This window comes from Podarcis filfolensis, assembly GCF_964270895.1.
Source record: "Podarcis filfolensis genome assembly, chromosome: 8".
Taxonomy (NCBI): domain Eukaryota; kingdom Metazoa; phylum Chordata; class Lepidosauria; order Squamata; family Lacertidae; genus Podarcis; species Podarcis filfolensis.
In genome coordinates, this window is record NC_139611.1 from 8950727 (window position 1) to 8976326 (window position 25600).

At 50.0% G+C, this 25600-nt stretch overlaps 1 protein-coding gene across 6 annotated transcripts in view; it reads left to right on the top strand.

Annotated features, from left to right (window-relative positions):
• The window catches only part of RAP1GAP (RAP1 GTPase activating protein), a 110250-nt gene extending 85227 nt beyond the window's left edge, over nucleotides 1–25023 (top strand). For 2 of the 6 annotated variants that reach the window (XR_014551804.1, XR_014551805.1), the window contains 13 exons: nucleotides 29–184; nucleotides 1828–1899; nucleotides 3536–3622; nucleotides 3789–3929; nucleotides 5941–6072; nucleotides 13138–13247; nucleotides 14692–14805; nucleotides 15883–16006; nucleotides 17707–17809; nucleotides 21120–21223; nucleotides 22113–22159; nucleotides 23077–23621; nucleotides 23659–25023. Coding sequence is in view for 4 of the 6 variants with exons in the window: in XM_083629399.1 (XP_083485525.1) it covers nucleotides 29–184; nucleotides 1828–1899; nucleotides 3536–3622; nucleotides 3789–3929; nucleotides 5941–6072; nucleotides 10182–10259; nucleotides 13138–13247; nucleotides 14692–14805; nucleotides 15883–16006; nucleotides 17707–17809; nucleotides 21120–21223; nucleotides 23077–23187 (1332 nt within the window). In the remaining 2 variants the exon portion in view is untranslated. Of the gene's footprint in view, nucleotides 1–28; nucleotides 185–1827; nucleotides 1900–3535; nucleotides 3623–3788; nucleotides 3930–5940; nucleotides 6073–10181; nucleotides 10260–13137; nucleotides 13248–14691; nucleotides 14806–15882; nucleotides 16007–17706; nucleotides 17810–21119; nucleotides 21224–22112; nucleotides 22160–23076 lie in introns of all 6 variants that reach the window. The other 4 variants (XM_083629397.1, XM_083629398.1, XM_083629396.1 and 1 more) reach the window with 3 other exon arrangements.
• The last annotated feature ends 577 nt before the right edge of the window (nucleotides 25024–25600 follow it).

The following is a 25600-nucleotide window of genomic DNA, read 5'->3' on the forward strand; positions in this document are numbered from 1 at the left end:
CCTCTCCTCTCTCTCCTCCTGCTCATAGCTGCAGAGGAAACGGCACATCGGGAACGACATCGTGGCCATCATCTTCCAGGACGAGAACACGCCCTTCGTCCCGGACATGATTGCCTCCAACTTCCTGCACGCCTACATTGTAGTTCAGGCTGAGAATCCCTGTACGGAGAACACACTCTACAAGGTGGCTGGGCTTTTATTGGTGGAGTCAGTTATCTCCGGGTGCCGGAACCTGGAATGGCGATGGGTGGTTGGGGGGACCTTACTATTATTACCATTAGCATTATTGATTCAATTGATTACCCACCTTTCACCAGCAGGTACCGTATTTTCCGCTCTATAAGATGCAGCAGATCATAAGACGCACCTAGTTTTTGGAGGAGGAAAACAAGAAAAAAAATATTCTGAATCCCAGAAGCCAGAACAGCAAGAGGGATCTGGCTTCTGGGATAGCCTCTTGCTGTTCTGGCTTTTGGGATAGCCGCACAAAGTCTCTCCCAGGCAGCCGGATGAAGCCTCCCCACTGCCCTGCGGAGGCTTCGCACGGCTAAGCCAGAAGCTAGAACAACGAGAGGGAACGCTGTGCAGCACTCCCTCTCGCTGTTCTGTCTTCTGGGATAGCCACGCAGCTTGCATTCACTCCATAAGATGCACAAACATTTCCCCTGACTTTTTAGGAGGGGGAAAGTGCGTCTCACAGAGCGAAAAATACGGTAATTGACAGCAATTAAAAACTGAAAACAGTTAAAGCAGGCTACAGTCGCAGAAAAAGGGTGGGCCCTATAAACACCCAGGGCTGTCAGAGGCCAGGGGAAAAGGGTGTGTTGTACAGTGAAGGTGTCCGGCGGACCTCTCTGGGGTGGGAGTTGCACAACTTTGGGGGTGCTGGCTTAGAGAAGGCTCTCTCAGGCCGCCACCACCCAAACTTCAGAGGGAGGTGGAGCGACAAAGGGGGACCCCGCTCTGCTGATACTTCACACCCTGGAGGGTCCATAAAGAAGAGCTACCAGGCACTCAGTGTCGCTGTTAAGCACAGAATTATAGAATTATTGAGTTGGAAGGAGTCCCCCAGGGCTCATCTAGTCCAACCCCCTCTGCAGTGCAACTAAAGAACCCCTGACAGGTTCAACCTCTGCTTTAAAATCTCCCAACGAAAGAGGGACACACACACACACCCCTTGCAAAGGAGTCCGTCCCACTGTCGTACAGCTCTTATGGCTGGAAAGTTCTTATGACTATTACATCGGAATCTCCTTTTTCCACCATCTTAATCCACCTGAGTTCTCTGCTCAGCTCTCAAAAAGGAGTGGTGCAGACTAGGGCCGAAGGCATTTTAAAAATAAATTTATTTTTTAAATAAATTTATTTGTTTGGTTTTTCAGATTAAAGTTTTACAGAGATATATCAAACATAAATCGTAAAAATAGGATTCCAAGGCATCTTTTGGACTTCCCTCCTCCTCTTTGTGGGTCCTATTATTAATCATTTCCTCCTGCATCTTTTATGATGATCCAACTCTTTTACATCTCCATTGTATCCAAAATTCGCCCTTAAACGGCAAGTGATATTCCAATCCTACTAACCGTTTTAGCTGTTTATAACGGTCTTTAAGATAAGCTACAAATTTTCCTCATTCCTTGTTAAAATTTTGGTATCCCTGATTTCTGACTCTTCCGGTCATTTTAGCCATTTTAGCATAATCCATCAACTTCATCTGCCATTCTTCTCGGGTAGGGACTTTGTCTTCTTTCCATCTCTGGATAACTTCCAGGCAGCTTCTGGAGTTTCCTGGTTGCATCTCTCTCCCACCCACCTCTTTCTCTCCAGGTCTCTGTCACTGCCCGGGACGACGTGCCTTTCTTCGGACCTCCGTTGCCCAACCCGGCCGTTTTCCGAAAGGTGAGTTTTCCTACAGCCGACCAGCTGGGCTTCAGCGCTCCTTCCTCCTTCACCTCTAGGCTCCCCCGGTGTCAAGGAAAGTGAAGGAAATTGGGGGTACCTCCCTGTACCCTCTGTGAGCATCAGCTGCCACTGCCTGTGCATGAGGCACAGCTGGGTCTCCAGATCTCCCACCACCACTGGCCAATCAAGCCTAGGAAGAGGAATCCTATGCAGCCACTGCTAATGTACTGAGCATGGTGCATTCATGACAATACCCTCTTCAGTCTGAGATTGTAATGTAATTACCACGTGCAAAATGACCCAGGTTAATTTTATCCAGGGTTAACAGGAGTTGCTTGCAACTTAAAACCTAGGCAGAGAGAGAGAGAGAGAGAGAGAGAGGTGTTATGTCTGAATCAGGCCAGAGTGTTTTTCCGCACTGTGTTTTCCAGTTTGGTGTTTTCTATCTAGGGGATTAATTTAGGTTGGCTCTGGGCAGGATTCAAATGAGTTTTATTCTTCATGGAACAAGATTCTCTCCTGCCTTTCTGTGTGTCCAGAAGCCCTAAATCTGCTCTGGAGCACTGGGAGAATTTCCAGTGCAGGTTTATGGGGTACACAGTGAGAAAAGAGGGAGGGAAAGCCCTATTTGGGGGGGGGGGAGAGATTATTGGGTTGTTTTTGTTTTTATTATGTATTTTATGTTTTTATATTGTGATTTTATGTTGTAATCGCCCTGAGACCTGCAGGTGTAGGGTGGCATACACATTTAATAAATCATCACCATCATCAGCAGTGGGTCATCATTTGCCTTTACCTGTCGTCAGGGAAGGGGCTACGGCTTGGTTGCAGGAGTACTTTCTTTAACTTTGCAGAAGGTCTGTGGCATGGGTAGGCAAACTAAGGCCCGGGGGCTGGATCCAGCCCAATCACCTTCTCAATCCGGCCCATGGATGTTCTGGGAATCAGCGTGTTTTTGTGCTAAGCCTGGATGGACAATTGCCTTCCTACATGAAATTATTTTAATTTTTTTTTTAATATTTATTTATACAACAAGAAAAAAAAGACACAAAAAACCACAAATACCAAATTACACACAAATTACAAAAATAACCATAGACACATAATTTTCTTGGCAAACAATAAAACATCTATTGGTCTTAACACTAAAGACCCAACTTCCCGTCTATTCCATATTTCAAATTCATATTACTTATTGCCAATACACATTTTTTTCATAATTAAACTTATTCTCAATAAATCTAATTTCTTCTATCTACCTAGCAACTATTACTGAAGTTCCTCGAATCTAGGGAACTTCTAGGGAAGCTTTTAATGTTTAACAGACTACTGTATTTTAATACTCTGTTGAAAGCCGCCCAGAGTGGCTGGGGAAACCCAGCCAGATGGGCGGGGTATAAATAATAAAGTATTATTATTATTATTATTATTATTATTATTATTATTATTATTAGTGGGGCATAGGAATTCGTTCATTTTTTTCCCTTCAAAATATAGTCCGGCCCCCCACAAGGTCTGAGGGATGGTGGACCGGCCCCCCGCTGAAAAATTTTGCTGACCCCTGGTCTATGGGTTCAGTCAGGGATAGCGGGAGCTGCGTTCCGTTTCCCATCTTCCCGTTTTCCTTGCTCAGGGCCCCGACTTCCAAGAATTCCTCTTGACGAAGCTGATCAACGCCGAGTACGCCTGCTACAAGGCGGAGAAGTTTGCCAAACTGGAGGTGAGGAGCTGCTCAGCTGACAGGGGTTCCATTGCTTCCTGCCAACTTCCGGGTGGGGCGGGGTATTGGGCTAGTCTAGACCTCCCCGCCCACCTCTCTTCCAAGCTTTCCCCGTGCCTCTCTCCGACCAGCCCTAAACCCCACCCCGGTTCCCTCCTGGCTGCAGGAGCGCACGCGAACAGCTCTGTTGGAGACCCTCTATGAGGAGCTACACCTCAACAGCCAGTCCATGATGGGCCTTGGGGGAGATGAGGACAAGATGGAGAACGGCAGCGGGAGCAGCGGGGGCTTCTTCGAGTCCTTCAAGGTGGGTGCGTGTGAGCAGGGGCCGTCCCTGAGGTAGATGCCTCAGGTGGTGGAATCCAAGGGGTGGCTCTCTGCGCCCCACCCCACCCCCCAAAAAAACCCCAGAGAAGAATCTATGTCTGGCAAGATGCCACAGAGGTCTCTCCTCTAGAGAGATCTTGCCGCAAGCCGCAGCTAAATGAAGCTCAGTGGAGGCAGCAAGGGGTGTGTGCATGGCGTGCGCACAGAGCAGCACTTTACCATGTTGCCCCAAGCTGTGAGAGAGGATGCGTCACCCCCACCTGTGCGAGAGAGGTGTGGGGAGCAGGGGACGTCACCCAGGGTTGAGAGGAATCCCCCCAATGCCTCGTTTGGGGCACGGGGATTTATGCACATGGTCGCTGGCTTTGGTCAGCGGTTCCCAAACTTTTTTGGAGCCCCACTGCCCCCTTGGTTCCATAAGTACATCCCTATAACCTTCTACCCCATCAGAAGCATCACGATAAAATCCAATACAGTCATACCTCGGCTCCCGAACGCCTTGGGAGTCAAACATTTCGGCTCCCGGTTTTCGAACGTTCTTTCGGAAGCCAGACGTCCGATGGGCCTTCCGATTGGCTGCCGGAGCTTCCTGCAGCCAATCAGAAACCGTGTTTTGGAAGTCGAATGTTTCGGAAATCGAACGGCCTTCCGGAACAGATTCTGCTCAACTTCCGAGGTACGACTGTACAGTGATGGGTGATTGCATGTGTATTCCTAATCCAACTATTTGATTTTATTAATTCAATGCAACCGATCACGTGGTTCCTGTCATACTAGATATTGCACAAGAATTATTTTTCCGTGTTCTAGTTAACCCAAACAAAAGGGCGAGAGAAATTCATGGCATGAAATTATTTCTAAATAAGCTGTAGAAGCTTTCCCCTGCCACAGATGTATGGCAACTACTTTGCAATAAAATCAATAGCTGTTACCAGTCTTCTCAACCCTCTGAATCCGTAACAGAATCTTTAGTTAAAGCCAGGGATGTCCCCTACCTGAAACTCTGGCGGGGAGTCCTTATAATCCTGAACTAGGTAGATCCAAGGAGGTTGGCACCATACGAGGCAGCGTCCTCTTTATAGCTGCCTTTTTTGTTCACAACCATGAGGACTAGGAACTTGTCGCCTTTTTTGTAGGGGGAGGGGGGAAGGGCCGCAGCTCAGTGTCAGAGCACCTGCTTTGCATGCAGAAGGCCCCAGGTTAACAATCCTCAAAGGTAGCATCTCCAAGTAGGGTTGCCTCTAAAAACTGGGAGCGGCCGCCGAGACCACATAACACCGGTCTTGAAAGGCCTACATTGGCTCCCAGTACATTTCCGAGCACAATGCAAAGTGTTGGTGCTGACCTTTAAAGCCCTAAACGGCCTCGGTCCAGTATACCTGAAGGAGCGTCTCCACCCCCATCGTTCTGCCCGGACACTGAGGTCCAGCGCCGAGGGCCTTCTGGCGGTTCCCTCATTGCGAGAAGCTAAGTTACAGTGAACCAGGCAGAGGGCCTTCTCGGTAGTGGCACCCGCCCTGTGGAACGCCCTCCCACCAGATGTCAAAGAGAACAACAACTACCAGACTTTTAGAAGACATCTGAAGGCAGCCCTGTTTAGGGAAGTTTTTAATGTTTGATGTATCAAAGTATTTTAATATTTTTTTGGAAGCTGCCCAGAGTGGGGGAAGCCCAGCCAGATTATTATTATTATTATCCGTTGCTGCTGATCAGTGTAGACAATCGCTGAGCTACATGGGCTCTCCCTATAAAGCAGCCTACCTGCGTCGCATTGAATTTTATCATAGGATCATAGCATTGCAGCTAAAGAATTACGAAGTTTTGGCGGGTGGGCGGGAATATCCGCGTCTGGGCAAAGGCCTCCCACTCCCCCAGTCTGACCCCTCTCAATTCCCTGCCCCATTGCCCAAGGGCTGTAGGGCCGGGAGCCTGGCTGCGAAGGTAAAGAGGGAGGGCTCCGGTGACACGACATCCGTCTCCCCCCTTTGCAGCGGGTGATCCGCAGCCGCAGCCAGTCGATGGATGCCATGGGGCTCAGCGGCAAGAGGCAGAACACCGTCTCCACCAGCCACAGCGGGAGTTTCGGCCACAACAACCCCGACATCGCCAAAGCCGCAGGCATAGTGAGTAACCCCCTCCCCAAATCCCCTGGTTTCCTCCCATGTCCCTGTATTCCCCACCATTCCCCCCTCCCGCCACATCTCCTCCCTAGTAACTCCTGCCCCTTCTTGACCTAGCCGCTCTGAACGCCTCATTCCTCCCCCTCCTTATCTGCGCCCCCCCCAATTAAAAGTCATTTCCCGGGCTGACCTTTCCGTCCCCTTGCTTCCTGCGCTGAGCTCCCTCGAAACGAGTTCATGAATAACCGGCAAAGTTTGCCAGCTCCTCTCACTCATTCAGCAATGCGTCACCACTTGGGGGAGTGAAATTGACTGGACCAGATTGCAAACAGGGTTTTCTCCCCACCCGGAAGTGAAATTGACTGGACCAGGAACACCTGGTTACCCGGTCCAGTCAATTTCATTCTTGAAGCGGGAGGGCAGGGAGGAGTTGCTTATGATGTGGTCCAGTCAATTTCACATGTGTACACCCTTATTTGGGGACGCGGGTGGCGCTGTGGTTAAACCACAGAGCCTAGGACTTGCCCATCAGAAGGTCGGCGGTTCGAATCCCCGCGACGGGGTGAGCTCCCGTTGCTCGGTCCCTGCTCCTGCCAACCTAGCAGTTCGAAAGCACGTCAAAGTGCAAGTAGATAAATAGGTACCGCTCTGGCGGGAAGGTAAACGGCGTTTCCGTGTGCTGCTCTGGTTCGCCAGAAGCGGCTTAGTCATGCTGGCCACATGACCCAGAAGCTGTATGCCAGCTCCCTCAGCCAGTAAAGCAAGATGGGCGCCGCAACCCCAGAGTCGTCCGTGACTGGACCTAACGGTCAGGGGTCCCTTTACCCTTTACACCCTTATTTGACCATTATGGACTTCTGTAATGGCCTTGGCTCGGTAGTAATGCTATCCCGGAGTCATAGAATCATAGAATGTAGAGTTGGACAGGACCATGAGGGTCATCTAGTTCAACCCCCTGCAATGCAGGATTTTTTTGCCCAGCGTGGGACTCGAACCCATGACCCCAGATTAAGAGCCTTGTGCTCTGCCAACTGAGCTACCTGCTTTGTGTGCAGAAGGCCCCCAGGTTCAATCCCCTGCAAGCATCTTCAGGTAGGGCTGGGAATCTCAAACCCTAGAAAGCTGCTGCCAGTCAGAGCAGACAGTACTGAGCGAGGTGGACCCCAAAAGCCTGGCTTAGTACAAGGCAGTTTCCTACGCAAAGAGCAGCCATTAAGAAGGAAGGGGAAGGGGAAGGAGCAGATTAAATGTGCTTTTCCTCCAAGCCACCCTTGCAGTGAGATTTCCATAAATCCATTTGGCCCTCCCAAGCAGCCGGTTCTCATTGTGGCTGGCGGCAAAGTCATGGCCAAGAGCAGGCACACTTTGGGTGCAGTGCTTGCGAGTGGCCAGTAGGTGGCACCCGCACTCCAGAGCTGGGGCAAAGTTAAGAAATGAAAACAGCTGGGAGTCTCCAAGCAAGACCATGGTATTTCCATGCGCCCCACCACCAACAAAAATAAAATAAAAATGAGCAGGTGGGGGCGGCCTGTTTGGTTCTTATTTTAGATCCAGAGACCTAAGGCTTGCACGTTCCGTTGCTCTGAGCCGATCGGCACAAGATAACCTTAGTCACACGCGCCCCCCGCCTCCCTTTCATGTACTTGCAATCGCTAACTCAAGTGCGTGTACCTCCGAAAGGGTGCAAAAGTCCAATTATTCCACCTCCCGTCTGGGCTGCAAGTATGGCAAGCTGCGGAGTGGGGGGTGGGCCTGGAGCAATGTGGTCACCGCCACTTTCCTGCCCTAGCAGCAGAAGAGATGGGTACAGGGGGAAGACGCTTGGCACTGTCATCCTACAGTGCCTTGGTTAGGAACAGAAGGGGGGGGAGCTTTGACCCTCCAGATGCTACAGAGCTCCAACTCCCATCATCCCTTGCGATGGCTCCTCTTTTAGTAAAGTGTGGGTCTTACAGTGGCTCCGTCACATTGCAGCGGGTGGCGCTGTGGTCTAAACCACAGAGCCTAGGGCTTGCCGATCAGAAGGTCGGTGGTTCGAATCCCCACAATGGGGTGAGCTTCCATTGCTCGGTCGCTGCTCCTGCCAACCTAGCAGTTCGAAAGCACGTCAAAGTGCAAGTAGATAAATAGGTACCGCTCCGGTGGGAAGGTAAACAGCATTTCCGTGCGCAGCTCTGGTTCGCCAGAAGCGGCTTAGTCATGCTGGCCACATGACCCAGAAGCTGTAAGCCGGCTTCCTCGGCCAATAAAGCGAGATGAGTGATGCAACCCCAGAGTCGTCCGTCACTGAACTTAATGGTCAGGGGTCCCTTTACCTTTACCTGGACTCTTATTCTTATTCTTCTTTGGCGATCCCTCATAGCTGGGTAAGATTGTCTTCTATAAAACGGTTTTAACAACGAGTCCATAAGTGACTGTGGAGGCCAATTCTGGATCCACACGTCCTTCCACAGTGCGAACATAGGTTTCCGGGCAGGAGTTGATCACGGTGAGGGTTTGCCAAGCGTGCCTTTCTCTTAGCACGTTTCTCCTTTGCGTCCTGAGTTCGAGTGTCTTCAAAGCCCATGACACCTTTGGTAAAGGCTGCTCTCTCATTGGAGCGCTCGCAGGCCAGTGTTTTCCCAGTTGTCAGTGTTTATACTACATGTTTTTTAGATTTGCCTTGAGAGAGTCTTTAAACACCTCAACTCTACAATCTTATGATTTATGACCTCTGGCCAGGGGCCATGTTGATTGGAGCTCATGGGAGTTGGGAGTCCAACCTGGAGGGCCAAATTTTCCCCATCCGTCGACTAGACTGTTACTTGCCTTCACTGCCCAGACCAATTTCCATCACAGCTCTGCCTTCCTCTAATGTAGAGATGGAGAATCTCTGGCTTTTCAGCTGAGCTTTGACTCCCCAGCTGGTGGCAGGGGCTGATGCGAGATGTACCGTATTTTTCACTCTATAAGACGCACTTTTCCCCCTTCAAAAATTAAGGGGAAATGTGTGTGTGTATTATGGAGCGAATGCAGGCTCCTTGGCTTCAGCGATAGCAACGCGAAGACTCTGAAGCGCAGAAGGAGAGCTCCCCCCGCGCTCCGGAGGCTTCGCGTTGCTTTCGCTGAAGCCCCCGGAGCACTGCAGGAGTTCCTGCGGCGCTCCGGGGGCTTCAGGCAGCTATACGCAAGCCTTGGGAGCGCAGCAGGAGTTCCCGCTGCGCTCCGAAGGCTTGCAGCTAGCCTCCTGAAGCCTGGAGAGCGAGAGGGGCCGGTGCACACCAATCACTCTTGCTCTCCAGGCTTCGCTTCGCTGGAGAGGCGCTGCACAGTTTTCCCTCTCCGTTTCTCCTGCCACTTCACTGAAGGGGCGCTGAGCAGAGAGGAGGATAATTTTTTTCCCCTGTTCTCCCTCTCCTATGGTCCGGTGCGTCCTATAGAGCGAAAAATACGGTACCGGTAGTTCAGCAGCCTCTGGGGGGCCTGAGATTCCCGGCCATTTTTTCCTAGTGGTTGGGGTGGGTAGGTAGCCCAGCTTACCAGCGAACCGGAGTCCCACGGAGGCACCACGAGCAAGGGCGCTAGGATCAGGCGGAAGGCTGGCTGGGCACAGATCAGGACGAGGAGCTTGGCGTATGGGGCGGAGAAAAGGAGTCCCTGCTGCCCTATTCCAGACAATACCCGCAGCTGCTCCCCATTGCAGACCGCGGGCAAAATCCAGCCAACGCAACCCCCCCAAATTGCTATTCATACCCCAAACTGACCTGCTGTGACCCAACACGGGGTCCCCCCAAATTGCAGCATTTTGCTCCCTGCTTTCTACCCATGCCATGGCCGATTCCATGCCCACCCCCTCCATCCGGGGACCCCGGCATAGCTGTCAACTTTTCCCTTTTCATGCGAGGAATCCTATTCGGAATAAGGGAATTTCCCTTAAAAAAAAGGGGAAAGTTGACAGCTATGGGCCCCGGCCCGCCTTTTAGCTTTAGCCATTGTTATGATGACCTGGCACCATTTTGTTTTGCATGACCTCTCTCTTTCTTTCTTTCTCTTTCTCTCTCATTCCTTTGTTCCCCCTCCCTTTCCTCTCCCTGTCCTTTTTTTTCTGCGCTCTCTCTGCCCGCTTACCACAGTCATTGCTTGTCCCCGGAAAAACGCCAACTAGGTACGGACGACGAGGCAGCGCCATAGGCATAGGAACCATAGAAGAGGTGGCTAGTTTTTTTCTCTCTCTCTCTCTTGGTGTCTCTCTCACTGCCTCTTGCCCTGTGGCTGCCCCCTACCCCCCCTGCATGTTGGAGGGGCACACCCCACCCCTGGTCCTCCGCATCGTCCCTCTAGACCTCCGGTGGGGGGCTAGGGTGCAGGAGGGAACACCCAGGTTAATAATTCTCGCTCCCTCCTGCAAAAGTATTTTGGTGAAATCGAAAGCTTGCTCACTACTGGGTAGCATTTCAGTCGGTCCTAATAAAGGAGCAGTGCTACTGCTGCTGTTTTGAGTTTACTTATGTTTTAATCAGCTTTTTTGGGGGGGAGTAATTAACGACAATTTCTCAAAACAGGATGACAGTACTAAGGTTGTATTGTTATTGTTATTGAATCAGATAAGGGGAACCTTCTCAGGAGGGCCTTCTCGGTAGTGGCACCCGCCCTGTGGAACGCCCTCCCACCAGATGTCAAGGAAATAAACAGCTATCAGACTTTTAGAAGACATCTGTAGGCAACCCTGTATCGGGAAATTTTTAATGTTTTGCCATTTTTTATGTGCTGTAGGTCACCCAGAGTGGTATAAAAATATTATTATTATTATTATTATTATTATTATTATTATTATTATTGGTTGTTGCTGAACTACAGTTCCCATAGGGATTGCCCACCCTCTGCTAGCAATGAAGGGAGCTGTAGTTCAGCAACATCAGGGTGGACCAAAGGTTCTCCCCGCCTGCTGTGTAGGAACCCAGTCTCCCAAGTTTTTCTTGTTAAAAATAAATAACTGAATAAAAGGATTGTGTGAGCTGATGGTGGCATGAGGAGGATGCCAGCCCCACAGAGCACATTTGTGCCCACCTTGCCATGCTTTTCCATTCACTCGAGCCACATCCTGCCTGACCCTGACCCTTCCTTTTTCCCGCAACTAGGGAGTTCCCCGTTGTAAATGGAGGCACTCCGCTGCACACCGTCAAAGTCTAGATCCGTCTTGCATGACTCCCTGTTTCCCCACCTCAAAAGTGTCACGGAGGGTGCTAAAAAATTTGTAGGTGCCTTTGCAGATCCTTCTCTGTATATTCTGCGCCAAGCTTTACCCATATGCCTTTACTCAAGGCTGTTGGGTTGCAGGGACTAACCTTCATTGGCCCCGGACTGGCTGAAGCAGACATAGACAGCCATCTACATTGCAGCCTTAAACAGGCTAAAATTACCTTGGTTCTCAAACTTCATCCGTCCCGGAAGTCCGTTCCAAAACCAAAGCGTTCCAAAACCAAGGCACGCTTTCCCATAGAAAGTAATGCAAAATGGGTTAATCCATTCCAGACTTTTAAAAACAATCCCTAAAGCAGCCATTTAACATGAATTTTACTATCTAACGAGACCATTGATCCATAAAATGAAAGCACTAATCAATGTACAGTGGTACCTCAGGTTACAGACGCTTCAGGTTACAGACTCTGCTAACCCAGAAATAGTAAGAAATAGTACTTCGGGTTAAGAACTTTGCTTCAGGATGAGAACATAAATCGCACGGTGGCAGTGCGGCAGCAGCAGGAGGCCCCATTAGCTAAAGTTGTACCTCAGGTTAAGAACAGTTTCAGGTTAAGAACGGACCTCCAGAACAAATTAAGTTCTTAATCCGAGGTACCACTGTACTGTACTATAAAATAAATAAGACAGTATTGTAGATGATTAAAAAAAATTAAATTTTTTTTTTTACCTGCACTGATGATAGTCATTGTTTGGATGGGGGGCTTTTATCCATTTCCACAGTCACACAATCAATCGATCAGTAGCTGAACTGGGTTCCACACAGTCACAAAAACAAATGAACCGAAAAAGCCTCAGAAACGAAAATACAAAATAAATAGCAAGAACAACAAGATTTACCCACTTTGGAAGAATGGCAGATGAAGGTGATGGACTATATGGGATTGGCAGAAATGACTGGCAGACTCCGAGACCAGGGAGAAGAGTCGGTGGAAGAAGATTGGAAGAAATTTAAAGATTATCTACAGAAATATTGTAAAATTAACGAATGTTAGAATGATGTTGGATAAAAATTAAGTGGTTTCCAGCTGTAATGCTTTAAGAGAATATGAAAAAAGGGTTATAAATAGGTAAAAACATAATGGTAAGGATTTGCTGAACCAACAATTTGAGGTGGAATACAAAAAAGGGAGGTATGAGGAGGTCTGGGAAACAGGCTAAAGGAAAATAAGCAATGGAAAATTTGTGTGTTTTTAATTATTTTTATTTTGTATTTTTGTTATTGTTATTTTTTTTCATTTTATTGTAATACTTTAAAAAATCTTAATAAATATCTTATAAAAAAAAATAGCAAGAACAAAAGCGCCAAACTTAATCCGTTCCGGAAGTCCGTTTGACTTCCGAAATGTTTGAAAACCAAGGCGCAGCTTCTGATTGGTGCAGGCACCCCGGAAACAATAGCTGACAGCCGCGTCAGACATTCGGCTTCCGAAAAATGTTCAAAAACCGGAACACTTACTTCCAGGTTTTCGGTGTTTGAGAACCAAGGTACCACTGTAGTTCCCGTGGCTCCCACGCCAGGGAGCCATGGGAACTGTAGTTCTGGGAGAATACCATTTTGGGATCCCTGCTGGAAAACATGGTGGTAGTTATCCCTACCTATGACTCTAGCGTAGAAACACCTGCAAAGGCCTGTGATGGTGGCACCCTCTTGCCCACAAGCTCCTACCGTACCTTCGTTTCTACGGCAGCCATTTTGTGGTGGCCAACTCGGTCCCAGTCGCTTGCCCTTTTTGCACCCTTCTCTGCCAGCGCCCTGCTTCCCTCCTTTTACGAGCGCATTGCCAAGTTTCTCTTTCTGTCTGCCTGATGGGTTTGCCTCTCTTCCAGTCCCTGATAGTCCCTGGAAAGAGCCCGACGCGGAAGAAATCGGGGCCCTTCAGCTCCCGGCGGAGCAGCGCCATCGGGATTGAGAACATCCAGGAGGTGCAGGAGAAAAGGTGGGGCGCGGGGGGGGGCCAAGTGAGGTGGAAGGGATGGAGGTGGGCAGTTTTGCTGCTGCTTCTATTTTACTAACAGGTTCTTCTCGTCTTGTCATTTTCTTAACTGTTTTTCAATCTAAACCTTGAGATTTATTTATTTTTTTGTCCTAAAGTTCATCCAGGTTGCACTTTCCGAAGCAATACGAGAACCGCAACACAAAACCAACTTTTAAAATTTAGTTGAGATTCCTGCATTGAAGGGGGTTGGACTAGATGACCCTCCAAGTCCCTTCCAGCTCTGCAAATCTATTCCACATTTCGCAGGGCAGTTCTCCAGCCACGTAATGTGTACATATATATTCTGCATATCATTGCGTTAGGAGACTTCCCTTTGCAAAAATGTGTATATTGGGCACAATTGTGTACAAATGTGTGTATTTTAGGAGAAATTCACACTAACTGCTGTGCCAACTTTTAAATGCCCGGTGAAAGCTTTCCTATTGTATACAGGCAATTAAGAATACCGTGGAACCTCGGTTTTCGAACGTAATCCATTCCAGAAGACTGTTCTGAGTTAGTTCCGAAATGTTTGAAAACCGAGGCACAAAGGGAAGTCTGCAAATTCAATAGAAAAAAATGGAAAAACACGCAGCGGATGCTGTTCGACTTCCGAGGCGCGTTCGAAAATGGAAGCAATTATTTCTGGGTTTTCCAGCTTCTGAAATATTCAGCTTCCAAGACTCCTGAAAACCGAGGTTCCACTGTACATCCTTCCGCAATATTTAAATTTAAACCTTTTTAATACTTTTTTTATTGCACAGTTTTGCGATTTACTGCTGTAATTTGCTACGATGCTTTTTAATGACGTAGTTGTATATAAATATTTTTTTATTTTTTAAAACCCCACAACTTTTCGAAATAATAAAAATTCCCAAATGTGGAGAACTGAGTTTAAGAGTGAAAAAAATGAGAAATCGAGGAGGGGTCCCAAAATTGACAGTGACTGTTTGCCTACTACAGATAGGTAGCTGTGTTGGTCTACAGATAGATAGCCGTGTTGGTCACCTTCTCACCCCTTGCTTTTTCCTGTAAGACCTATTGCAGTCGTTAAGAGTCGTCAACAGGCTCATCACAGCTATCTGCCAATCACCCATTCCCACCACCCTTCTGAGTAATACCCCTCCCCACCTTCTCACTATATAGAAGGATCTGGCAACTTCTGTTTCAGTGTATCTGAAGAAGTGTGCATGCACACGAAAGCTCATACCAAGAACTAACTTAGTTGGTCTTTAAGGTGCTACTGGAAGGGAAAAAATTTTTTTGTTTGCCTACTGCTAACTCCAGCCATGCTCCCACCAGTGCCCCCCTCCCCAGCCTCACATGATCGTGGCAACCAAGCCCTCCTCCCCACTCCCAAATTCTTTTGACTTGACCAGCAAAGCCAGCTGTATGTGCCCCACAGGGAAAGCCCCACCGGGACCCAGAAGACTCTGGACAGCGGCCATGTATCTCAGGAACCCAAGTCTGAGAACTCATCCAATCAGAGCTCTCCAGAGATGCCCACCACCAAGAACAGGTTGGCACATGTCTCTTGGCATAAGGTTGGCTTGTTGGCGACAGGAAGGGGAGCGTTTCTCCTGTGCTTGGGTCTTGCTTGCGGGCTTCTAGTCGGGGCATCTGGTTGGCTACTGCGAGAACAGGATGCTGGACTAGGTGGGCCATTGGCCTGGTCCAGACAGAAGGCTCTTCTGCTGTTCTTAGGTTCTTCATGCAGCGGGATGCAGGTGGTTCTGTGGTCTAAACCACTGAGCCTCTTGGACTTGCCAATCGGAAGGTTGGCGGTTCGAATCCCCGTGACGGGGTGAGCTCCCATTGCTCTATCCCAGCTCCTGCCAACCTAGCAGTTCAAAAGCACGCTAGTGCAAGGAGATACCGTATTTTTCACTCTATAAGATGCACTTTTCCCCTCCTAAAAAGTAAGGGGAAATGTGTGTGCGTCTTATGGAGCGAATGCAGGCGGGAGGCTCTGCTCAGTGCTCCCTTTAAAGAGCCGCGTGGAGCATGTGTGCGGCTCTTGGGGGCTTTTCCCCAAGGAGGGAGAAGGGCTGCCCTTCTCCCTCGGGGAAGAGCCCCCAAGAGCCGCACACACACTCTGCACTCTCTTTAAAGGGAGCACGGCTCTTGGGGGAGCCTTAGCCGCGTGCAGCCTCTCCCAGGCAGCGGGATGAAGGCGCCCCCCGGAAGAGGCTACACGCAGCTATCCCATAAGCCAGGACAGCAAGCGGGATCGCTGCGCAGCGATCCCGCTTGCTGTCCTGGCTTATGGGATTCAGAATCCCCCCCCCCTTGTTTTCCTCTTCCAAAAACTAGGTGCTTCTTATGGTCTGGTTCGTCTTATAGAGCGAAAAATACGGTAAATTGGTACCACTGTGGCGGGAAGGTAAACGGCGTTTCTGTGCGTTTCTGAAGCGGTTTAGTCCTGCTGGCCACATGACCCGGAAAGCTGTCTGTGGACAACCTCATAGTAATGCAGTGGTACCACTGGGGGGGGGGGGATTTTGCACAGTCAACTCCTGAACCAGATTGCCTTGGCAGATCATGACAGATCACTGTCTTAGTTCTCGATGGGCCTTCTTTCTCTCTCTCCTTGCAGACCAGATCCTGTAGCCCCCAAACCAGATGCCCTGCGCGATTTCTCGCGTTCCTCCTCCAGCGCTAGCAGCTTCGGCAGTGTGGCAGAAGAGCAGGAGGGGGGCCACGACGAAGACACTGGCATGGTAAGAGGGTCTCGACAGGCCAGAGCTCAGTACATGCGGGGAAGCTGCGATGGCGCTCCCAGCTGTTAAGGCTCAACAAAGCCCCGCTGCCCCTCCGGCTCACGAGGAGACCCTCCTTGGAGCCCGAAGAGGATGTCCTCTTCAGATTCTGGGGTGGGTCTCCTCGCAAGCCACTAGGACTCTCCAGGGGGCTCCCCAGCTCCAGGTTCCACTTCTGGGTTCCCGGCACCAGATGCACACCATTGCATAATGCATAAATGCAGAGTTGCTTGGTTTTAAGTTCTGTGTGTTTGTAAGGTTGTCAGTAAGCACTTGATTTACTGTATTTGTCAGAATACAAGCCACTCTTTTTTTCCAAATTCCAACCGTGAAAAGTTAAAAGGTGTCAGGGAACTGCCATCAGGGCCGGAGGGAGAGAGCGGACTCCAGAGGGACTCCAGAGAGCGCCCCGGGATGGGAAGAGGCAGCCCATCTTCTGGGGAAGGGAATCAGCGTAGCACCAGTGGAGAAGGGGGGCAGATGGGGGAATCGGCGAGGTGGCTCCATGACTCCTCGCTGGAGACCAGTGGGGAGAGCACGGATCCTCCGCTGCCCACACCCTCCTTGCGCAGAAGGCTTCCGCGCAGGGAGAGTAGGCGGAGACTAGGCGTCAAAGAGCTTCTTTGCTGGAAGAAGTTCAAGAAACGCCCACTGACGGATTCTGCCAGCGATTGAGACAGCCACGGGCGAGTGGCTGTCCGGACAGAAAAGGTTCACTCAGGCAACCCAGCCAGGTGTGGCGTTGGTTTACGCACGAGCAACCCCTAGAACCATTACAAAAGGGCGGCTTAAATCCGCGACCTTACGAAAATTGGCTTTTATGATATCGCTTCTGAAACAGACAAGCGGTAAAACGGAACAAAAAAAATTGTTTTATTGCCGATTTGTGAGCTTGAGACTGTTCATTTGCCATTTACGGGTGTGAGTGCCTGTGGAATTGTAGCACCTGAATAGCGATTTGCGATTTTAGCGATTGTAGGGTAACTTTTGCGGCCTTGTGAGATCAAAGGCTTAAATTGACTCGGAGGTACAATTCTACCAACTGCAGCAATTTTCAGCCTGTAACCCAATTTTAAGGGAGAGGCTTATATTCGGGTATTGTCTCCCCCCACCCTTGAATTCTAAAGGTGCGGCTTATTTGCGAGTGCGGCTTATATTTGGACCAATACGGTATATTGTTTATTAAGAATAGTGCAGTAATTTCCCTTCTGTCTCCAGTCAAAGCAGCCACTATGAAGAAATTATCTTAACACTCTAGAGTGAGGTATACCCTGTGGATGGGAAATTAATAACATTTTTCAAGTCTGTTTTGCTGCCATGTGGATAACCGCAGACAAGGCTTAACATCTGTTCATACATTGGTCCTGGAAGACAACACTTTGCGATGGGTAATTGTTTTAAACGTTCGTAATAAATGAATAAAAAAGTAAGAACTGAGATCGCAGGGAAATGGACTGGAGAACACACAAGTAGTGAGAGTTCTGTTACGTCAAGGATGTTTGCAGAATAAATGCCATTGATTACAGGTGATAAAATGATCAGTTTGACAATGCTTCCCTCTGTCTCTCACGTGCCAAGGAAAAGGCCGACATTAGCTACCCGACCCCTTCTCCCCCACCCACCAACACTGTCTTCCTTTTTGTGTCCACCCCCCCCCCCAGGAGAGCCAGTCCTCATCAGGCACCCCCCACAAGCGGGACTCCTTTATCTACAGTACCTGGCTGGATGACAGCCTCAGCAACACCAGCGGGGGCAGCTCACCAGGTACCTGATTCCACTTTAACACCCCTCTCCGTTCTGCCCTGTGCAGTCCTTGCCTTGTCCACTGCAACACCCCTGCGAGGTGGGCCATCCGACCCCCATTTTGCATGTGTCAATCAGCGTTAATCACCACTTAATTATCTCTGTCGACAGAGTCTCGACAGAGACGACTAACCAGCCATGTTGCCTCCCCGGAAGTCCTTAGTGCTCATATCTCCTAATATACACATTTTTGGCAAGCTAAATTTTTGGCCCAACCCTTCCTCTCAGCCTAGCCTACCTCACAGGATTACTGTGCGGATTAACTGAGCTTTTTCTCCAAGGTGGGATAAATAAAGCAAATAAATGAAATTTACGTTCGATGCTAGTCGTACTCAAAGGAGACCCACTGAAAGTGATGGATGTGGCTGACTTTGATTCATTAATTTCAGGGTGTCTGCACCGAGTAGGACTTAATTTGAATGAACTTCCATATGATACATTCATTAATGTCTGTATATTGATGCCCATTTCCCCCAATATATCTTGATTTATTCTTTGCATTCAAGTCTCACCTTTCCCTCCCCCCACCCCCCGACAAAGGAGCTCTTTATTTAATCCCTACAATGACCCTGTAGGTTAGGCTGAGAGGCCGTGGCTGGCCCCCAAGGTCACTGAGTGAGCTTCATGGCTGTGTGGACAATTTGAACCCTGGTCTCCCAGGTCCTTCATTACTCTGGCTCTTTAGACACATCGTCTGGCTGGAGAGCTGAATTTGGAGAAGAGCCAAACCCAGAGAATAGCTGTGTTTTACTTTCACGCATTGCTGAATTAGGTAGGCCCGTTCTTAAAATGAAAACCAGACCGAATTTCTCCACTGCTCCCATCCGGGTTTAATTAATCAAGGCTAACGAAAAGGAAGCCTACAGGTCTCTCTGTGTGTCATATGTTACAACCAGATGTTAGCAGGTCCTGATGCTGCTGTGCTTGCCTCTCCCTTCTTCCCATCTGTTCTTCCTCTCCCCTAAGGCACGGAGCTCATTGGCCTGCTTCATTGTGCTTCCTTTCCCAGGGATGGGGGAAGATGTTCTGCTCACGAATCAAAGCATCTTTTGCCTGCCTCTTGCTCTCCTCTTTGCCTCTTATTCTAAGGTTGCCAGATTTTTTTCAAAGAATCCAGGGACACTTTTTTTTTTAAAAAAAAGAGGGGGGAAAATATTTTTTAAAAAAACATTTAAAAAAATAAGTATTATCTTCTCTTCTGTGGTCTCCTCTGTCGCATGGACTTCCTCTGGGCCTCAGCCTGTTCTCTTGAAGCTCTAGCCGTCATGGAGTAGGCTCTGGTTGGGCCTGGGCTCAGCCACGTGTCCTTGCCCTCCTGGTGCTCTACTGCCTCTCCTTCTCAGCGGCAGCAGTGCGGCAATGTCAGGGCTCCCCTCTTTTTCCTCCTTCCTCTTTCTCTCTCTTTCTTCTCCTCCTCCTCCTCTCCTTCTTCTCCCTGCATCAGTTCCAGGGGTTTTAGTGGCCCTGGAGCACCGCTGGGCAGGTGGCCAGGCACTCTCGCTCCCAGCTCGATTTGGGTTGCGGGAGGGGGTCAGCGGTTCCCCCAGTTGACGCACCAGATGTCCCCGGTTCCTCATTGGTAGCGGCAGTGGCAGTCTCAGCAGCCTGGAGCCAGCCTGGTAGCGCGGTTGGCTCTGGCTGGCTTCAGGAGCTGCCCGCTGCCGTGGTGCCCGCCATTTTGCCTCGCTGGAAGTCCCCATATGATGTGTCTTGCGCCGTTGAACCAATCACACAACATTCATTCCCTACTAATAAATCTGCAACACTTAAAATATAAATCCGGGGACATTAAATGAAATCCGGGGACGGATTTTGTCCGGGGACAGATTTGTAAATCCGGGGACTGTTCCCGGGAAACAGGGACATCTGGTCACCATATCTTATTCTGGAGGATCAATATCAACTGACCATGCTGGTTTTGTTCTGCTGTAACACTTTAAGGCAGCGATGCTTCTGAATACCTATAGCTGGAAACCGCAGGAGGAGAGAGTTGCTCTTGCACTCGGGTCCTCTGTGCGGACTTCCGGTAGGACAGAAGTCTTCAACCTTTTTTAGTCCACAGCTCCCTTGACCAACTACATCCTTTCTGTGGCACCCCAGTGGGGCTCAGGAGCCCAGTTAGGTCACACCTTGCCTCCCGAGCTGCCAGCCTCTTGCCCTTTTTTCAAACACCTTCCCTTGTGGAGTGTTCCCTAGGCCTCCTCTCCTCTCCCCTCTCCTTGGGAGTCCTCCAGGCGGCAGCCGCAGCCACCCCAGGTCTCTGAGCCACCTCAGCTCCTGCCAGCCAGCTCTTCTCTCTCTTTGGCGATCCCTCGTAGTCGAGTAAGATTGTCTTCCATAAACACTGTTTTAACAGTGAGTGCGTAAGTGACTTTGGAGGCCAGTTCTGGATCCACACGTCCTTCCACAGTGGGGACATGGGTTTCCAGGCGGGAGTTGATCACGGCGAGGGTTTGCCAAGTGTGCCTTCCTCTTAGCACGTTTCTCCCTTTCATCCTGAGTTCAAGCGTTTTCAACAGTGGCGTAGCGTGGGTTGTCAGCACCCGGGGCAAGGCAAGTAATTTGCGCCCCCTAACCCATGGATTTTAGTAGGGGCAGAGAGCTGTGAGTGCGAGCGCCCTCCCCCAGATGTTGCACCCGGTGCGGCCGGCCCCCCCTGCACCCCCACGCTACGCCACTGGTTTTCAAAGCCCATGACACCTTTGGTAAAGGCTGTTTTCCAATTGAAGCGCTCACAGGCCAGTGTTTCCCAGTTGTCGGTGTTTATCCTACATTTTTAAAAGATTCTTCTTGGGAGAATCTTTAAACCTCTTTTGTTGACCACCAGCATTACGCTTTCCATTTTTAAGTTCGGAATAGAGCAGTTGCTTTGGAAGACGATAATCAGGCATCCACACAACATGACCAGTCCAACGAAGTTGATGCTGAAGAATTATTGCTTCGACCCCTGGCCAGCCCCAGAGGGACCATTTGCCTGCGGAGCTTGAAGCCGAGGCTGCTGCAACAAGCAGCCGTGAAAGCCTTTGGGAGGCAGAGATGCAAGAAGGCATGGGGAGGGAGGGAAGGAAAGAGGGACAGAGGCCAGTGTTGCCCATGGTATCCCTGACCATCATTCAAGGCAAGCAACATGGCACACTGGTTAAAAATCACTGCCGTAGGGGAATCCAGTTGGCCACTGTGAGAGCATGGTGGGTCCCCATTTAGTCTCTTCCTGGTAAAGGCTATACTTAAGTTGTTATTTCCTCCCCTGTCCCATTCTCCATCTTTCCAGGCCCTTCTCGCTCTCCGCAGCCAGACCCCAGGAAATCTACGGACCCCTCTTGTCCAGAAATAAAAATCCAGCTGGAACAGTCCGAGCGGCAACCTCCCCACCTGGTGAGTGTGTGAGAGGGCCGGGTATTCCACAAACCCAGTCTTCCAGTTGCAGGGCAGAGGCCTGCGAGTGTCTGAAGCTGGGATATGGGAGAAGGCGAATAGGAGGCAGTGGCATAAGGTGGGGATGCGGATTATTTTCCTGTGGGTGCATTAGGAAAAGGACACCCTTCTGGTGTCTGTGGGACAGGGGCTGATCTTGCAGATGAAAGCGGTGGCTGACACATACAATCAACCAACACAAAGTTAAACTACGGAACTCTCTCCCACTGCATGCAGTGCTGGCCACCAACCTGGATAGCTTTAAAACAGGGTCAGACAAATTCAAGAGCTATCGATGGCTACCAGCCGCAATGGCTCTGCCTCCACTGTCGGCGGCAGCAGTGCTTCTGGATCCTGGTTGCTGAAAACCACAGGAGGGGAGAGTGTTGCTCTTGCACCTGAACCCCGCTTGCTGGTATTGCATAACGGGCAAATGTTCAACCACTGTAGGAACAGGATGCTGGACTAGTTGGACTATTAGCCTGATACAGCAGCCGGGCTTTTCTACGTCCTTATGGAACCTCCGGGTTCAGAGGCAGTCTGTCTAGATTTCTAGCTTCTTAGGGGTATTTGGCCACTGTGGCAACAGGATGCCGGACCAAATGGACCGTTGGCCTGATCCAGCAGGACAGTTCATATGTTCTTAAGCAAGAATTGATACAGCCGCTTGTACCCATGGAAAAGTGTGTCATTGGGCAGAAGGCACGAGGATCAGGGCAGTCTGGGAGGAGGTCGTGGGGCTCTGCCACCGAGGTTTCCCCCTTGCACGAGCTGATCCGTTCTGTGGTTTCCCTCGACTCCCCTTGCACGCGGCCTTAATGTTCTCTTCCTTTCTGTGTGTCCCCCGCAGAGCTGCTAGCCCTCCCTGCCCAGCCTCCATGGATGCCTCCCCACAAGGTCAGACCCTCTTTTGCGTCTCGGGGTTCACCCTGGCTCCCAGTGCATTGAGCAAGCCAGCAGGCTTTGGGCATGTCTTCCCGGCCCCTCTCAGAGCAAGACCTATATTGCTCCAAGTCGTCAAAGGGGAAGGAGGGCTGCTTCCTCCCTTCCACTTCTTGCCTTGGTGGGGCTGGCATTTCCTGCCCCAAAGAACCCTGCCCCTCCCCAGGGGCACCCCATAAACACCCAGGCCCTTCCTTTGTGCCACCCTCTTGTGATGACCATGCGCACGTAAGGCATGTTCTCGAACTTAACCCTTTTCCTCCTTCATGTTTCCTGCCCCCCACCCCACCCCCCAAAATAACTCCAAATAGCTCATTGGTTTTTAAGCAGAGGTCGGACGGCCACCTGCCAGGGATTTTTAGCTGTGATCACTGCATGGCGGGGGGTCAGACTAGATGTCCCTTGGAGCCTCTTCCAGTTCTACAGCCCAGGGATTCTATTACCCTATTCCTTGTGGTCTCCACCCCTCCGCTCCCTTCTCCACGATTAACCCCCAATCTTCCAATCCCGTTCCCCATCCTGAAAGGGTGAGGATGCCTTTAGGGGGACAAGTACAGTGGACGCTTGGGTTGCGAACATGATCTGTGTGGGATGCACATTCGCAACCCGCAGCGTTCGCAACCCGTGTCTGAGCACGCGCAGGTTGCGATTTGGCGCTTCTGCGCATGCGCAAAGTGCGATTTAGCACTTCTGTGCATGCACGACTACCGAAACCCGGAAGTAACCCGTTCCGGTACTTCCAGGTTTCGGTGCATCCGCAACCCAAAAAAAAGGCAACCTGAAGCGGCTGTAACCCGAGGTATGACTGTACTGCATTTCCCATCTTTCCCAAACTGACTTCCTCCTCTTCCTCATCCGCCCTTCCCCTACAGCACACGGCGAAGAAGCATAAGCTGAGGGAATTGCGGAAGGCCCCCATCTTCGTCACGGCACAAGACTACTGCCCGGCCAGCACAGCTGACCTGCCCAAGCCACCGTCTTAAGCAAGCAGCTGCCTCCCCCATCTCTCCTTCCGGTCTCTTTTGGCAGGGCAGCAAGGCATGCTGGGACTGGCCAGGCCTTGAGAAGAGGCTCTCGAGGTCCCTGCCTAATCCCCGTCCACTCCATGAGCTGTGCTCAACACCCCCCTGTCTCACCCCATTATTAGCTCTGGCCCTCTGTGGACGACGTCTCGCAGCCAGCAGTGATGACTGCCAGGCCCAACTGTGAAGCCAAGATGAGGACATGGCGCCCTTTGAATCAAAACATGGACAATCACCCAACCACATCCAGATCTCCCCGGCCCTTTTCTGCGGCGGAGATGTCTGTTTCCCTTGTCTCTAGAAGCAAGGTGGCTCTGCGGCTCTCGCATCGCCATCAGACTACCTTGGGAGAGGGAACCCAGCGTAGAAAACGAACCAAGAGCTCAGCAGTCTGGGTGCTTCGAGGGCACCTGAGAGAGGGGAGAGCTCCAGATCGGGAGCTTGGAGAGAAAAACGAAACCTTGGGAAGATTCTCCAGCATTTCTGCACACCGGGGGAGCGGAACCGGAGACCCTGTCCCGGAAGCGGTGCGGCTGTGGAGTCTAAGCCGTTTTGTGGTTCGCTAGAGGCTGGGACAGATCAACCACTCCTTTCTCCGTTTGTATAACAGCCATGCTCCCTGTTCCTGTGTATATATCCTGCCATCAGCTGCCAAGCCCATCAGCTGCTCTCCATCAGAAGTGGCACTGTGAATCCCGCCCCCCCCCCCCTACAGCTGAGCCTTGCTGCTGTGCTCATCCACACAGTCCGAAATCCTTTCTTTCCTAGTGGCACATCTGGCAATAACGGGAGCCAGGGCAGAATCGGAGGCGGCTTCTGGGTAACTTTGCAGAAGGGTTCCCAAATATACGAACCCCCAAGACGGGGTGGATTAGGGTTTGGGGGAACCCTCAACCTCCCAGGCAACGCGTGACTCTCTCTCTTTCTCTCTCGTTTTTTCTCGAAGTTTATCCCAAAGAATAATTGACAATTGACTCTTTATTTATTTTTTGTTGCCGTGGGACAGCTGACGTCCAAGACACTTAGAAGAACAGCCAGTGAACTGCTTCTGTCCCATTTATCTCTCTTTTTGGTGGGGGAGCAGCAGCCCGTTCCACAATAACACCCTCCTCTTTGCATGCTGCGTGTGGTCTCTTCATCAAGAAAAACCAGATAGAGCCAGACAGAGATTGCCCTAAAGAAAGGGGGGGAAGTCGGGATACGGGATAGGGGTTGCATCGCCATATTCCCTAACGGGAGTTTATTGTTCCCTCCAAACTACAGCCAGTCTGCATCCATGCTGTACAGTTTTTCGGGGTGGGAGTGGGGATGCATCGTTCCCTTGCAACCCCCTTTCCTGGCTCTCTTCTCCTGAATCTGCCAATGTGCAGGACCAGAGAAGAACATCTGCCCAGATCCCAAAGTACTTAATTTCAACCCGCCTTCTTGTGACTAGATAAATCCTGTGAACGTCTGGGCCCATTTGCCATCTGTGTCACGTGTGTGTGTGTGTGTGTGTGTGTGTGTCCCCCTCCCTCCCATCCTGCCGTCCTCTGTTTTTGTTACTTTATTTTTTAAAGATGCACAAAAATCCATGAATTAATGTTCAGGAACTAAGATTTCCTTCTCTCTCTCTCTCTTAATTTTTAAGCTCCGAGGTTGTGTTGGTGTTTCCAGTGACATATGTATAAAAAAAAAAGACAAAAATGAGAAATCTATTTATCGCTATTGTAAGAAGACTCTATTTGTAAAATGCTTTTTAAGATATACAGGCTGTAAAATAAAACAAGAAATCCATGCATTTCAATCGCTGACAGAGCTGGTGGGGCCTTGTGCTTAGTGTGTGTTTGTGGGGAGAGGGCAGGTGTGGGGAGGGAAACCTACTTATTTATTTTATTCCACACAAAAAAATAATGTGCCGCTTGTTAGTAAAAAATTTTTTTTAAAGTCCTCAAAGTGGTTAACAAAAAAAGAATAAAAACTATGAAATTATCAGTTAAAGACAAGGATTTAAAAGTAGAATTGAAATCACCGATAAGCTAAGAAAAATATTAAAACACATGCCAACATTCTACAGTGTGTTTGCCTAAGCAAAATTGTTTTTAGCCGACCCTAAAATCACAGTGAAGGCACTTGCCTAATGTCAATAGGCGGGGAGTTCCAAAGTGAGGCTGCTGCCATGCTAAAAGTTTGGTTCCTTACCAAGGCAGAATGGGCATTTCATGGCAACTGTTAACAGTGCTTGTTCTGACTTCCAAAGGGTTTTGCTGGGTTGCCACAAAGAGAGCTTTGTCGCTACAAACCAAAAGCCCCGCTTAGGCAAGCAGCCACCTCTAGAAGTCCAAGGGGGAAGCTGGGGGGGTGATCACCATCCCCCGTGGTTTAGCTTTTGGGG